General features: G+C 58.0%; 2 protein-coding genes across 11 annotated transcripts in view; one reads left to right on the top strand and one right to left on the bottom strand.

Moving 5' to 3' along the window:
- The window catches only part of EMID1 (EMI domain containing 1), a 93,414-nt gene extending 90,187 nt beyond the window's left edge, over window positions 1-3,227 (top strand). For 4 of the 7 annotated variants that reach the window (XM_084649019.1, XM_084649018.1, XM_084649016.1 and 1 more), the window contains exon 16: window positions 1,316-1,585. In XM_084649019.1, the coding sequence (XP_084505145.1) occupies window positions 1,316-1,452 (137 nt within the window). In that variant the 3' untranslated portion in view covers window positions 1,453-1,585. Of the gene's footprint in view, window positions 1-1,315 lie in introns of all 7 variants that reach the window. The other 3 variants (XM_084649022.1, XM_084649021.1, XM_084649014.1) reach the window with 2 other exon arrangements.
- Window positions 3,228-3,442: 215 nt separating this feature from the next.
- Window positions 3,443-13,933, bottom strand: RHBDD3 (rhomboid domain containing 3). Of its 4 annotated transcripts, none has more exons than XM_084649025.1 (6): window positions 13,230-13,933; window positions 11,595-11,870; window positions 10,778-11,167; window positions 8,578-8,743; window positions 7,699-8,052; window positions 3,443-4,961 (listed from the first exon to the last, which is right to left on the bottom strand). In XM_084649025.1, exons 2-6 carry the CDS (start codon window positions 11,746-11,748, stop codon window positions 4,763-4,765), a joined length of 1,263 nt encoding a protein of 420 aa, XP_084505151.1. In that variant the 5' UTR covers window positions 11,749-11,870; window positions 13,230-13,933; the 3' UTR covers window positions 3,443-4,762. The 4 variants fall into 4 exon arrangements, with proteins under 4 accessions (XP_084505151.1, XP_084505152.1, XP_084505150.1 ...); XM_084649026.1 differs by having other exon boundaries at window positions 13,377-13,933; XM_084649024.1 differs by having other exon boundaries at window positions 13,270-13,932.
- Window positions 13,934-14,803: the final 870 nt, after the last annotated feature.

The following is a 14,803-nucleotide window of genomic DNA, read 5'->3' as shown; positions in this document are numbered from 1 at the left end:
GAGGAGGGTTTCCTTTCCTCTGCCCTGCAGGAGAAAGGGCACGACAAACGGCTCTGTACGGGAATAGATGCTGCCTTGATCATGGTCCTCCGCAATGTGTGTTACCTGCCTGTGGCCAGGGATGCTGGAAAATCGCAGGTGCAGATGGTCAGTGTAATGGGCTGGAAGTGCCAAGCCCACCACAGCAGGGTCTTCTGTCCACTTCCTGCAGAGTCTAAAGCCTAGCTTGTGCTGGCTTCCATGGGAGCAGAATCCCGCCCCCCATTGTCATCAACGCTCCTCTCAGCTGCCATTGCAGAGGCTGTAGCGTGAACGCCATCTAACCGGGTAGCCCCCGAGCTCTGAGCCCGGCGGAGCCATCAGCACCAGAGCCTGGCTGAGCCCAGGAGGTGCTGCATTAACATGGGCTCTGTGGTCGCCCGCCATCCCCAGCCAACTGCTTAGCTTGGAGCATTGCCCCGTTCTCTCGCCCCCTGTAGTGACTGCAGTGGAGAGTGAGCACTTAGACACAGACCCATGAAGGTCCCCATGAGGAGCGGGCCTTGACTCCTTTGTCTACATGCCGCATACCTCACCTGGCTGGAGAGCGGGGATGTGAAGTGACAAACAGCCTCTCCCAGACCTGGAAGGGGAAGCCAGAGCCCAGAACTGAGCCGGAATCTCCCGCTTTGCTGCCCAGTGTTGCCTCATGTGGCTGCATTGTTGCTGACCACATACGCCTTCACGCGGGAGGGCAGGCTCCAAAGGGTTCCAGGCAGTGGCAGACTAATGCACAGGCCCATGCCCAGGGGCCCCAGCCAATTTAGGGCCCCCCAGGAGCACCAGCACTGTGCCCCCCCCTTTTCCCTGGGAAAAAACCTGGCTCCATCATATGGATTCAAATAAGGGCACCATTCTCTCCTTGGCTGCTCTTCTGAAACAGCCACCTCTGCTGTGCCAGGCACATGCCTGGCCACACTGGGCCTGTCCTTGGCGATGGCACAACCAAACCCTGGGATCCGGGGCGATTCGGGGCTGAACTCTGCTGCTTTATCGCTGCTGCTGTCCGCAAAGGCAGGGAGGCTGACAGAACCTGGCCAACCCATGGGGCCAGCCCACGCCCAGGGCTTCGGCCTGCACCAGAGCAGGCACCTGGCTGCTGGGTGCTCTGCCTAGGCCACGAGTATGCTGGCACCGCACTATGGCCAAGGAGTAGCTGGACACTGACTCCAGTGGTCAACAGAGCCAATGCCCTGCGCTCTTCCAAACTCCCTGGTTGGGTGTCAGTGGCGAAACGGCTGGATTTGACTCTGCTTTTCTTCCCTTCCCCTGCTAGAGCCAGAGCCAGGTTCAGGCGCCGAACCCTTCCCCACTAGCGCCCCCAGCTTCCACCGGGGCAAGCGCGACAGGCTGGCAGCCTACAGAATCGTCCCACGCCAGCTGGCCCAGAAGGCCGAGGATGACAGCAAGTGAAGAGGGGGCAGCCCACCCCTCGGGGTGTGAGCGGGAGTCATCTCCCCAAGCATTAAGGTCCCCTTGGGCACTCTCCCTTCCCTCCCCCACATCACTCTGGACTGTCGCACGAAGAAACGCTCGAGGATCCGTCCCAGGACGTGGGGCTCGCCGGCATGACGTATTTATTTGTGCTCTTTCAAAAGAGGCCTGTAACCAGTGTTATGTGTGTACTAACTGACCCCCTGCTGGCTGCCTCCTCCTGTCTCCAGCACCCCCTACCCCATGCTCCCCTCATTGTACTGCAGGGGGCGCTCTCTATCTCTAGGTGCTATTGTGTGGGATGTCTCCATGGTGCCCTTGGCCTGTAGCTCCCCAGCCTGGCAGGGATGGGAGAGAGGGCGTCGCTCGCCCTTCTGCTCCCAAACTGCAGAGGGTTTATCCTGGGCAGTCCCCAGGAATTCAGTCTTGGCTCCCCCACCAAGGGCGTGCAGGGGATGGTGCCTTGGCCCTTCCCAGTCCCCAGGGATTGGCTCAGCTCCCGTGGAGCCAAGTTCCTGCCGTTTCACCAGTGAACCCATCCCCAGAGCAGGGGCTGCTGGGACAGGTGTAGCGCTGCCCAGCGCCAGGCTCTCCGCCAGACCGTTACCCCGGTACGGGTTTGGGCCCCGGCAGCCCCTGAACAGCGCTGGCATTGCAAGGCAGCTCTGCCCATACCTCTGAACACGAGCACCAAGGTGGGGTGACCCGGCTGGCCACTGAAAACCAAGCTAAGCAGGCTGAGCCAGGATGGAGCGTACACCTGCTCAAACGCTGCCGCGCTGGGCTTTGGCTGCCATGGGCCCCTCTGGCTCAGCAGCCAGCCTGCCCTTGGCCTGTGTTCAGCAAAGGCACCTGAGGGGGGTAATTACCCATGTGGCCATCCCCCATCTCAGAGTACCCAGGCCTGTCTCAGGCCCAGGGAACAGCTGTGGGGCTTCCATCATCCAGCCCATTCTTCCCCCAAAGCATGTGGGGAGCAGTCAGGCCCCCACACCAGCTGCTGTGAGTGTGCACAGAGATGGGGCTGAGATGCTGGAACCCACTAAGGCGGGGGCACCCTACCCCCCAGGCGGTGCTCGCTGGTTCAGGCAGCTCAGCTGCACCCAACACATGCCCGCTTCTTACCCCACAAAGGCTTTACCTGGAGCAACACTTCTTCCGGAGCAGGGGCAGCTACCACCCCTGGGTGGGGCTTCAGCTGGGCCTCAGGCAGGTCCCCTTCCAGCATCCTCAGCCCCACCCTGGGCACCTTCCCCCAGCGTGGAGGGATCTTTCCCCTGGAGGCCAAAGTGTCACCAAGGGGCAGTCGCCATGGTTGGATGTAGGCAGGGCGCCAGGCCTCCATTCCCTGCTCCACCTCCTTGATCAGTCAGGGAACTCAGCATCCCCACAGCTAAGGATGGCTAGGGAGGGGAGAGACATAACCAAAACCTATCTAGCAGCCACACACCCTTGCCCCACCTCCCACCATCCTCCCTGATGTCCTGGCTGCTGTGTACGCCCTTCCCTGTGCGCCCTGAGCACCCACTAACAACTGGGAGAGTTGCTGTCAAATGGGGAGACGGGCCAGAAGCAGGGAAGTCTGGGGTCATTTGTGGAGAGGCCCATCTGAAGCCAGCACCCGGTGCAACCCTGCCGCTAACTGCGCAAGCGGCTGGGGAGGGAACCTGCCTTTGTATTGTGTATGCTTGTGATCCTGGCCAGCCGCAGGACAAATGGTCTAAAGGTCATTAAAACGTGTCACTAAGCTCCAGCGGCACAGCAGTCTGGCTGTGCTCCTAAAGCTGGGGTGGGGAGCAGGGGGCTCGCACCACTGACGGGCATTGGCTGCAGCCAGGAAGGATGCTGGCTAGAGGCTCGGCGCTCCCACTCCGTCCTCACCCACAGGCTGCACCAAGGGAAGGACCTGAAGGAAACAAACGACCGGCCAAGCCTGGCCACAGGCAATGAGAGCAGCCAGCAGCCTCCCCAGGGTTTGGTGAAACTTTATTTCTCCAGCAAAGAACAGCAACAGTTCACCTCCAGGGGTCCACAGGTAGCTCCCCAAGCAGGCACGTCCGGCTGGCCGGGCAGCAGGCACTTCTGCAGGGGCCCTTATCAATGGTGGCAGAGCTCGCTGGCTCTCACAGCCTGTGGCAAGATAGACCAAGGCTAGAAAGCAGCTGAAGGGGGATGATGCTGGTGGTCTCCAGGTGAATCCCATGTAGGCAGGGCACCATCATGTCAGCAGCTGGTAGGTCCAGGAGCCAACACCTTGGTAAAGCCAACCAGAGGGCAGGCAGAGAAAGCAGGTTCCACCTTCCAGGCAATGGGATGGGAGCTGGCAGGCACCTTTCCCTGGCTAGCCCTCCCCTCTGCTTTCCAGGGGAGTCGGCCTTTGGGGAGCTCAGCCACATGCTGCGGGATGTTACAGTTACTGTTTAGGATTCCCAGACTGCTGGTGACATAACCCCCAACCCTGAATGCCATGGGACTGCCTGGGACGATGCGATGTGTGGCAGAGTTTAGGCTCCAGACGACACAAGCATGGATCTTGCCTGTTTTCTAGCATCCCTTGCCCCCGGCAGCAGCATTAAACCTGGAGCTCCCTGGGCTGTGGAGTGCCTCGGTGCTCCTGCCCCCACTGCTGGCCTCACCCCCAACCCCAGCTAGTGACAGGATCTGTCTACACTGGTGCTTCCTAATGCCAGTTACTCAGTCACCAATTAGCTAATATATTTGCCCATGCTAGCGTGGATGCTCCCTAACTGTGAGTTCCAGGACACGGCTTGAATACCAGCCCAAATCATAAAGGCTTGTGCCCTGGAACAAACATTTGGGAGGACCAGAATGGCCTGTACTAGCCTGGCTGCCAACTCACGTTAAAATTTAGCACGGCCTTACCAAGGAAGGGATGGGTCAGGCAGAAAACAAGAGGCCGGAGCCTGTGGGGGCTGGCACAAGAGAAGGGATGGAGAAGGTAGGAGGCACCATGCTGCACGTGACTCCTCTGCACAGCCCGAGCCATGCCTCAGTCATGCAACTGCTCTTCCTCCCTGCAGCACCCAGCTCAGAACCGGCCTCACCTCTCCTGTTTCCCCATCCTCTCACGCAGCTGTTCCCAAGGGAGCCCAGGCCTGGAGCTGAGCCCTACAGGACTCCCACATCTTCGGATAGAGGGTGCAGGCCCCCAAGCTCATGGTGCTTCCAGTAATGGGCTTTGCTCTCTTCCTTCCCTAAGGGCCTGGTGATCTCAAACACGATGGCTCAGCTTTGGGCCGTTATTTCTGCTGTTAATTACTGGAGCCCTTTACTCTGTGGTGGGTATGGCTTGCTCTGTGGGAAGCAGATGCTCACGGCAGGCTGGCCTGCTCTCCAATGTCACCACGGCCTTGTCCCCGATCTGGCCTCCGATCAGCAGCGAGACGGCCCCCTCCACTCGGCCCGTGGCTGCCAGGGCCACCACTGCATGCTCTGTGGGGAAGCCCATCCTCTCCAGCTGCTGCAGCCTGGGGAACGAGGGGAACAGAGGCCATAAGAACGGCCAGACTGGGTCAGACCAAAGGTCCATCTAGCCCAGTATCCTGTCTTCTGACAGTGGCCAATACCAGGTGCCCCAGGGGGGAGAGGGATAGCCCAGGGTTGTGAGTTCAATCCTTGAGGGGGCCATTTAGGGATCTGGGGCAAAAATTAGGGATTGGCCCTGCTTTGAGGAGGGGGGTCAGACTAGACGATCTCCTGAAGTCCCTTCCAACCCTGACATTCTATGAATGAACAGAACAGGTAATCATCAAATGAGTGGAAAATTGCTAACATAGTTCCTATTTTTAAGAAAGGTAAAAAAAGCAATCCGGGTAACTACAGGCCTGTTCTTTTGACATCTGCAGTATGCAAGGTCTTGGAAAAAATTTTGATTATAAAGTAGTTAAGGACATTGAGGTCAATGGTAATTGGTACAAAATACAACATGGTTTTACAAAAGGTAGATTGTGCCAAACCAACCTGATCTCCTTCTCTGAGAAGGTAACAGATTTTTTAGACAAAGGGAACGCAGTGGATCTACTTTACCTTGATGTCAGTACGGCGTTTGATACAGTTCCACATGAAGAATTATTAGCTAAATTGGAAAGATGGGGGTCAATACGAAAACTGAAAGGTGGATAAGGAAATGGTTAAAGGGGAGACTACAACGGGTCACATTGAAAGGTGAACTGTCAGGCTGGAAGGAGGTTACCAGTGGAGTTCCTCGGGGATCAATTTTGGGACCAATCTTATTTAACCTTTTTATTACTGACCTTGGCACAAAAAGCGGGAATGTGCTAATAAAGTTTGTGGATGACACAAAGCTGGGCGGTATTCCCAATACAGAGAAGGACCAGGATATCATACAGGAAGATCTGGATGACCTTGTAAACTGGAGTAATAGGATGAAATGTAATAGTGAAAAGTGCAAGGTCATGCATTTAGGGATTAATAACAAGAATTTCTGCTATAAACTGGGGACGCGTTACATGGAAGTAACAGAGAAGGAGAAGGACCTCGGAGTACTGGTCGATCACAGGATGACTATGAGCCGCCAATGTGATATGGCCGTCAAAAAAGCTAATGCGGTCTTGGGATGCATCAGGCGAGGTATTTCCAGTCGAGATAAGGAGGTGTTAGTACCGTTATACAAGGCACTGGTGTGACCTCATCTGGAATATTGTGTGCAGTTCTGGTCTCCCATGTTTAAGAAGGATGAATTCAAACTGGAACAGGTACAGATAAGGGCTACCAGGATGATCCGAGGAATGCAAAACCTGTCTTATGAAAGGAGACTCAAAGAGCTTGGCTTGTTTAGCCTAACCAAAAGAAGGCTGAGGGGAGATAGGATTGCTCTCTATAAATATATCAGAGGGATAAATACCATGGAGGGAGAAGAATTATTTAAGCTCAGTACCAACGTGGACACAAGAACAAATGGATATAAACTGGCCATCAGGAAATTTAGACTTGAAATTAGACGAAGGTTTCTAACCATCAGAGGAGTGAAGTTCTGGAACAGCCTTCCAAGGGGAACAGTGGGGTCAAACGACATATCTTGCTTCAAGACTAAGCTTGATAAATTTATGGAAGGGATGATATGATGGGATAGCCTAATTTTGGCAATTAATTGATCTTTGACTACTAGCGGTAGATATGCCCAATGGCCTGTGATGAGATGTTAGATGGGGTGGGATCTGAGTTACTACACAGAATTCTTTCCTGGCTCGTGTCTGGCTCGTGAGTCTTGCCCACATCCTCAGGGTTTAGCTGATCGCCCTATTTGGGGTCAGGAAGGAATTTTCCCCCAGGGCAGATAGGCGAAAACCCTCCAAGGGCCTTTGCCATTCTCTGCAGCATGAGGCACGGGGTCACTTGCTGGAGGATTCACTACACCTTGAAGTCTTTAAACCATGATTTGAGGACTTCAATAGCTCAGACATAAGTTAGGGGTTTGTTGCAGGAGTTGCTGGATGCAATTCCATGGCCTGCATTGTGCAGGGGGTCAGACTAGATGATCACAATGGTCCCTTCTGACCTTAAAGTCTATGATTCTATGAAATTATCCATCCCCTGTTGCCCATTCCCAGCTTCTGGCAAACAGAGGCTACGGACACCATCCCTGCCCAATAGCCATTGATGGACTGATCCTCCGTGAACTTATCTAGTTCTTTTTTGAAGAAACCTTTGGACTGTGGGTGGGGACATGGGGCTGGGCAGGGAAAGCAGGGGCAGGTGGGGAGAATTCAGGCCTGTTTGATGTGGATGGCTCTGTGGTTGCTGGTGGGCAGCCCACACTCCCGCAGGGTCCATGCCCAACAAACACACATGCAATGGCGCAGACAGCAGCCTGCCTGCCCATCAGGTGGCCCGAGACTACACAGCTCCTCATGTGCAATGCTCTGCCTGTAGCTGTCACTCAGCAGGGTTGAGCTAGCCCAATCTGGCCAGGTCAGCATGAGAGGACCTTGGCGGGGGGAGCCATGAAGCATGAACAAGCTGCACCAGGGGCCGCAGCCAGCAGAGATGGAGGGAACCAGAGGGCAGCCCACGCTGTGCTCTCAGGCTCAGTGGGTGCTGCCCAAAGAGCCCCCCAATTTGGCTCTGGGTTAGAAGCCAAGTGGGCTGAAGCGTCTGGCCTCTGCTCCACACTGGTCACTAAGGGGTGCCTCCCTCTCCATCCCCCAGGCATCACCTTCCCCCTCCCCTCGCCATGCCCCTTACCGCAGAGAGGAGACGGAGGATTTGGAAAGCTGAACTCCTCCCACGGCAGCCTCCAGGCTGGCGTCCTTCAGGGAGGCCTGGATCCCAGCCAGCAGCAACTGCTCATCCAGCAGGACCTCTCCCGGGCCCAAGAGTGATGCCCCAGAGTGCAGGCTGGGGCTGTCCCATGAGGGAGGGCCCCCATGGAGATCTGGGAAGCCAGCCAGAGGGACGGACGGGTATGACATCTCAGAACCCTGCCAGCACCTAGGTCTTTCAGCAGCCCAGGGAGAAGCAGGTGCCATGGCTAAGGACTGGTCTGAAAGGCCCCCCGAGAAACACTGCTGGGCTGGGGGGGCAGAGAGTCCTGGAGACCTGGGAATCAAAGAAGGAATCAGAGGAGAGTCCAAACAGACAGCGGGAGGGAGCAGTTTCCTAACCCACCACAGAGGGCAGCCAGGGTGTCCCCCAATTGAGTGGGGGTTGGGGGGGAGTTCCTTTCCTTCATTGGGGTTGGGGAGTGCCCCCTGACTCTAGCAGGGACATGTTTCTCACGCTGGCGATGCCAGACCCTAAAACAGTGGTACAGGAGACTCCCTGTGTCCGGGGGAGGAGGTTCTGGGTCAGCCGACATCCCACCCCAGGACTCCTTGCTATGCAGCACTAGACCAGAGGGGTTGCTGGTGGGTGACCCTCCCTCCTTGCCATCTCCAGCCAGGTTTCTGCTAGGCAGTCCAGAGCACTAACTGCTGGGACATTGAGGGAGGGAGATAAACAGCAGTAACCAGTGGGACTCCAGGCCCGCCTGGGGGCACAAGGGGAGAGCCAGGGGCTGTAAGCTGATGATGTCTCTCATAGTGATGCAGTGAACCCCAGCCAGCCTGGAGCCACCCCACGTACCTGCCCCTGGTGCTGGCCACATGGCTTGTGGGAAGGATCCCCCCTCTTGGGCACAGGATAAAGCGGACGAATCTGCTTCCCGCCAGTGTCCTGCAGACGGTCCCATCATGCAGCACTTCCAGGCGCCTCTCTGACAGCTCCAGCCACGACAAGACCCTGGACCAATCTGCCACCAGTTCCTCTGGTCAAGGAAAACGTCTGCTGCAGGCCCCTGCTGGGGATGCTTCCTGGTCCCCAGCCTGGCTAGCTAGGAGCCAAATAACCCAAGGGTCTGCAAGGCATGTTGGGATCTGTAATCTCCATAAAGATGATGGCAGCTGTGACTGGCTTGTTTTAACCACATTAGAGGCAGAGCTCAGGTGCCTAATAATGCTGCCTTCAGCTGGGCAAAACTCCCCTGGAGTAACCGCAAACCCCAGGGATGGTTACTTTACGTGTACATCAGGTTGTGCCAAGGTCTGCGAGCATGAGCCAGAGACGGGCACCGGGAGAAAGCTCACGGAAAGGAGAGTGTCTGAGGTCATGCAATGGATGCCAGGCACTCAGTGCTAAAGAGGCGTGGGATAGCCAGATCACCAAGCTTCTGGGGGGCTCTCGCTCCTTTTCACTGAGATATTAACTGGTGTTTAGTGCTGATGGAATGACAACCTTGGGAGACCAAACCCCTAAGCTACTAAAAATATACCAGCCGTGCCAGCTTCCTACCCAACAACGCGCCTCTGCCCTGAGCTGAGAGATGGGAAGGAAGAATCCAGCCTCTACAGCCCAGACAAGAGGGTCAATTAGTGGTTGTTGGCATGGTGGTTTCTGTGATGTGGGGACACCTAACCCCTAAGAGCTGGACTGAGACTCATCAAACGTCTTTCACATAGGCCACTGAAAAGCTATCAGGTGGGAAGGACTTTCACTCCCTCCCAGCCAGGGCAGCATCCAAACTAGGCTCCATATCCCATTTCCAGAGCGGGCAATCTGGGGCCTTAGCTATTTTCCTGTGGAGTGGACTGTTTTCTCCACAATCTTAGCTTTCATTTAAAAGAATTAATGGCTGAATTGTGACCCCAGGCACTCCCCCACCACTGACTTCCATAGAGTCACATCTGGGGGAGGCTGAGTGGAATATTCCCCAGTTTCTTGCCTTTCTGTTTGTGAAGACTCCTTCTGAATGCAGTGTCCTGCTTCCGAGTCTGCAGCCTGGCTTGGGAGGCCGGGGGGAGGAGGGGGGGCTGCTTTGCTGGACATTGTTACTTGCTGTTCCTGCTGCCGCCATGGCACCGAAAATACACATGCGTTGCAAACCTCCCGGCTGCCAGCTCCACGTGTGTGATACTTGCCTAGTCCCCGCTGACTTTGGCACAGCTGCTGCAGGCTGACCCACTGGCTCCATTGGCCCTGTGATGGGGCATATAAACCCCCCTCTGCACTGTCACTAGGGCGAGTCGCTACCTCCCCAGCTGTGGCTAATTAGTTGACCTGCAACAGCAGGGCTAGGAGTCTGCAGGCCAGGCAGAGGGGTGGCAGCCGACCAGGCTGGGACACAGATTGCTAGGAAGCTGCCCAGCAAGCAGGCCCTGATGCCTCTGAGGAGTGGGGTGAGGCTGCTGTTGGAGGAGGAAGAGGCCCCTAGTTGGGAGGGATAGCTCAGTGGTTTGAGCTTTGGCCTGCTAAACCCAGGGTTGTGAGTTCAATCCTTGAGGGGGCCATTTAGGGATCTGGGGCAAAAATTGGGGATCGGTCCTGCTTTGAGCAGGGGGTTGGACTAGATGACCTCCTGAGGTCCCTTCCAACCCTGATATTCTATGATCCCTTCTCCTGCCAGCTAGAGCAGAACTGGACTCACTTAGGGCGCTGACAGTGGGCCTGGGAGAGATATGACACACGGCTCTGACGATGGCTGGGGTTGAGCTAGGGTCAGGAGAGCTGGGTCTTAAATGGCTGGTGCACTTCCAGGACTGAGGCACCTAATATCTAGGGGTGGCAAAGCCCGGTGGAGTCCCACCCAGTCCCTCTCAGGGCAGGATTGTTCACTGGAGCGTTATCCAGGGGCATCCTCCCCTTCCCTGGGGACCCCATTCCACAGGCCAACTGATCACACTGGCTTGCAGCGTCTGCAGGGATACCTGTGCCCCTCTTCAGGGCCCAGTCAGTACCGTGCCAGGCTGGCGAGGCCCCGGGAACACTCTGCCCATCACACAGAGGATACAGGCCAGCCCTGTAAGCGCACCACTCAGGTGGAGGAGGAAGGGGCACCCGGGGGAGAGAAGCTGGCTGAATGCAAGGAGCAGCCAGGGCAGGGCCACCGCACGCGCCTGCCCCGTGGCCCCAGCCCTGCTCCTCAGCACCAGACGGCGCCCCAGCATGGCCAGGTGGACCGGGGTGTAGCCGCTGGCAGCAGCAGGGGGAGGCGCCCAGAGCCCAGCCAGGACAAGGTAGAGCACAGCCGAGATCACCGCGCTGAGCAGGGAGGCGTGGAGGTAGCGCAGGGTGCCGTGGTGCCGCTCCTGGTGCCAGCCCAGCACAGGGAAGAGCAGCACGTTGAGGAGCAGGAGGGCGGGATCCGTGTGGCACAGACAGTAGGTGGCCAGGCGATACACTGGGGAGAAGAGTGAGGGATGACCCGTTACTGTGGGACTCTCTGTATTTACCTTCCTCCTCGGGGAGCCCAGCGCTGGGAAAGGACTTAGCACAGGCCTGGGCCTGACCAGGTCTGGTCCTCTCCTCCTGCACACAGCGGCCATTGGTCTCATTTCACAGCACGCTGAAAGCCCCCCAGGGCCTCTCCCTGCCCCACCAGTCCCTGCGCAGGATTCGCCGACACTGGAGCTGCACGTGCCATTCCCAGCTCAGTGCAGCCAGCCCGCCAGCAAGAGACGGGGAACCTCTCTGCTCCCAGCGGGATGCTCCAGTCTCCCACCAGTGACTTGTTAAACAGCCAGGCACCAGGAGTGAGAGCCCTGGAGCAAGGCTACAATCTGAGGGGTGGGCAAGAGGAGGGGGGTAGGGGCGGGACAGGTACCCACCTTGGAAGTGTCTGAACAGCAGGGCTGGCGCTAAGGACAGATTCTCACAAACCCCCAGCAGCCAAAAGATGCCAAGAAGCAGCATTAGGGTAACAGAAGCAACTGGGGGGCCCTCCAGTCCCCGCATCCATGTTCGGTGCCTCCTGGGCAGCATCACCTTGAGAGGGGAGACACAGCTACACCATGGTCCTCTTGGAGGGATCCTGGATTTCGGGGGACTTGGCAAGGCAGGCAGAGGCAACCAGGGCCTGGGAAATTCTCAGACTCGGGGACTGTCTGTGGGGAGAAGGGGGGACTGAGTCTCCCAAATACACAAACAAACCATATAAGGGCAATGAGGATGCTTGCCCCAGGCTGTGCTCAGGTGAGGACAACCCCCCGGGATCCATTTTATGGGGAAGCAGGGAGCTCTGACCAGGGCATCCCAGTGTGTCCCCTGATGCCCAATACACAAGGAAACAAGGAGCCTCGAGCTTGCCCAAACTTCACCCTGGCCCCAATACATGAGCTGGGACCGTCTCCAAGATGCTGCCCTCTGCTGAACTGGATTTAATTTGCAAACTGGATACCATTAACTTAGGCTTCAATAGAGACTGTGAGTAGATGTGTCATTACACAAAGTAAAACTATTTCCCCACTTTTATTCCCTGCCCACCACACTGTTCCTCAGACATTCTTGTCAACTGCTGGAAATGGCCCACCTTGAGGTGGGCCCACCTCCAAGATGCTGCCCTCTCGGAGCCCTGTGCCTGGCAGGCTGCACCCTGGCACCCAATGCTGTTACAGGAGAGATCCCCATACCCAGCACCCATCCTTGTCAGCATGTGAGTTGCAGGCAGATGAGAGGACCATGTAGCCATGCGGTTGTGTGGACTCTGTCCTGAGCTGAGGGTCAGGGCTACAGGTTTCCTTTGTGGCCCGGCAGCGAGGTGTGAACTGTGATCGCTCACAGCAGTTACCAGCCTGCCAGGCGCTTGCAGCTGTGTGAGACAACACCACAGATGAGAGCCACTCATGCTACAGAGGAGGGACCGCGAGGCAGTCAGCTCACAGCCGGCTGGGCCCTGCAGTGCCCACTGCCCCGGGGCGGGAGAACCGCCCAGCTGGCCTCAAACACAGGACAGCAGGTGGCTGCTCTTTCTGAAGCCTTGTGTTGCAAACCCTGCAGCTCATGTGCTGGCCTGTGCCCTGCTCCGGTGCCAGGACCGGACTGCCAGGAGCCTCCCCTTCCCCACCCCAAACAATAACTCATGGCCTCATTTCCCCAGCCCCTGGCTGTCTGGGTCCCTGTTGCTGCAAGGGGCATATGGAAGGCACCCAAGTCTGGGTCCGTGGGTTCTCAGCCTGTAGGATGGTGGGGGGGGAGGAAGGGGGGGTGCCCGCCTCCCCGCGGGCTGGGGGGGGGGGGAGGAAGGGGGGGTGCCCGCCTCCCCGCGGGCTGGGGGGGGTGCCCGCCTCCCCGCGGGCTGGGGGGGGGAGGAAGGGGGGGTGCCCGCCTCCCCGCGGGCTGGGGGGGGGGAGGAAGGGGGGGTGCCCGCCTCCCCGCGGGCTGGGGGGGGGGAGGAAGGGGGGGTGCCCGCCTCCCCGCGGGCTGGGGGGTGCCCGCCTCCCCGCGGGCTGCTCTTCGCTCCGCACCGAGGTCCGCTCCGGGGCAGCAGGGCCAAGCGTTTCCTACCGCTCCGGGCTGCTCCGCTCGCTGCTGGGCAAGCTCGGCGCGGGAGCCGGCTCCGCTGCTCCCAGCAGGCCGCGTGCCCTGCGGCTCCCGGGGCGGCGTGTCCTCACCGGGCGGAGGACGCAGCAGCCCGGCCATGCTCCGCGCCCGGCATGTCCTCTCCGCCCGAGCGCCGGGCCGGCCAGGGAGCGTCAGGAAAGCGGAGCCCTGCGGGTGAGCGGCGCGTCTCCGCCCGATGCGCTGCCGGAGTCCGTGCGGGGCGGCTCTGGCCCGCGCGGGACAGGCCTCGGGCCGGCTGATCGATGGGCCCTGCTGGCCGGGGGCCCTGGAGCTTTGCTCCTTCTAGGCCAATGCGAGCATTTCCCCGGCCAGTCTCCCTGCCCCGCGCGGAGAGCTGGGCGGGTTTGTAAAGGACCCGGACTGGTCTGGTCTCGGCTGCTCGCTCCCGTTTGCGTTGGACACGGAAAAGTTCGTTCGGGTCCCTTCTGCGGTCCAGGCGGCACCGCCGCGGTTGGGCTGCAGGGAGGCTCCAACCCGGGCAGCCGCACGGGGGAAGAGGTGGCAAACCTCACGCTTCAGGGCTCAAGGCCTCGCTGCCACAGACCAGGGCAGGGGCAGATGACCCCACCTCTGCTCCCCCGAGGTTCTTACACCGCCCCTGAAACACTGGGTCCTAGCTCCGGGCAGGCAGGATCCGGGCAAGCGGGACCTCGGCTCTGAGCCGGCCTTGCAATGTGCCCTTTTCTTCGTTTATTTTTAATCTAATAAAATATTGCTATTGCCATTGGATTTTGTGACCCAAAACACAAGCGTGGGGCCCAACGGACTTGGACGTTGGAGGCCCATGATGCAGAATATTAGGGTACAAGACGCAGAGGTGCTCAGTAGCCAGGCCTCATTGAAATCAGTGGGTGCTCAGCCCCTCTGAAATTCATCAACAGGGCCAGCTTCTTTAAAGGGCTCAGCTATATTCACCTCTTGGACCAGATCCTGTGCTCCACTTCGGACTAAATCAAGAATTGCCTCTCCCCTGGTGGGTTCGAGGACTAGCTGCTCCGAGCCGCAGTCATTGATGAGGTCTAGAAACTTTCTCTCAGCATCCCCTCCTGAGGTGACAGGAACCCAGTTAATATGAAATCCCCCATTCTTATGGAGTTTTCTATTTCTATAGCCTCTCTAACCTGCCTGACATTTCACAGTCACCAGCCTGGTCACTAGCATATTCCTACAGCTTTACTCAAGTGAGATTGTAACGGGGTGCATACCGCACCCCATTGGATTTAGTCCCTTGGCCCCGTTCCTTAAAGACTCAGGGACGCTGTAAGCTGGTGCAACACCTGTGCTCTTTGTTTGGTGTCCACCCCCACCACCAGTTTCCCGCTATTTACATGGCTTGGCCTGACCAGCAACCAACTAGTAGGCTCTTTCCTCCCTCCGAGCCGGGCCGGAGCAAGCGCTGGCTATTTACCCAGCCCCAATCCATTCCCCCTGATTGGGGCTGGGGCGGCAAGAGCTGATTAAGGGCTTCCCTAGCAGT

Source organism: Lepidochelys olivacea (assembly GCF_965140295.1).
Source record: "Lepidochelys olivacea isolate rLepOli2 genome assembly, chromosome: 15".
Lineage (NCBI taxonomy): Eukaryota > Metazoa > Chordata > Testudines > Cheloniidae > Lepidochelys > Lepidochelys olivacea.
The sequence above is the reverse complement of the archived record's forward strand: the minus strand, read 5'-3'. Positions and strand labels throughout refer to the sequence as shown.

Bases quoted from the DNA above. Each gene is read 5' to 3' on its own strand.
- RHBDD3 (XM_084649027.1), bottom strand. From the start codon at position 12,446: ATGGTCCTCTCATCTGCCTGCAACTCACATGCTGACAAGGATGGGTGC. The intron at 11,168-11,594 runs GTGGGTACCTGT...TCTTCTCCCCAG, and splicing joins GCTGTTCAGACACTTCCAAG to TGTATCGCCTGGCCACCTAC. The intron at 8,053-8,577 runs GTACGTGGGGTG...TTTGATTCCCAG, and splicing joins GTGGCCAGCACCAGGGGCAG to GTCTCCAGGACTCTCTGCCC.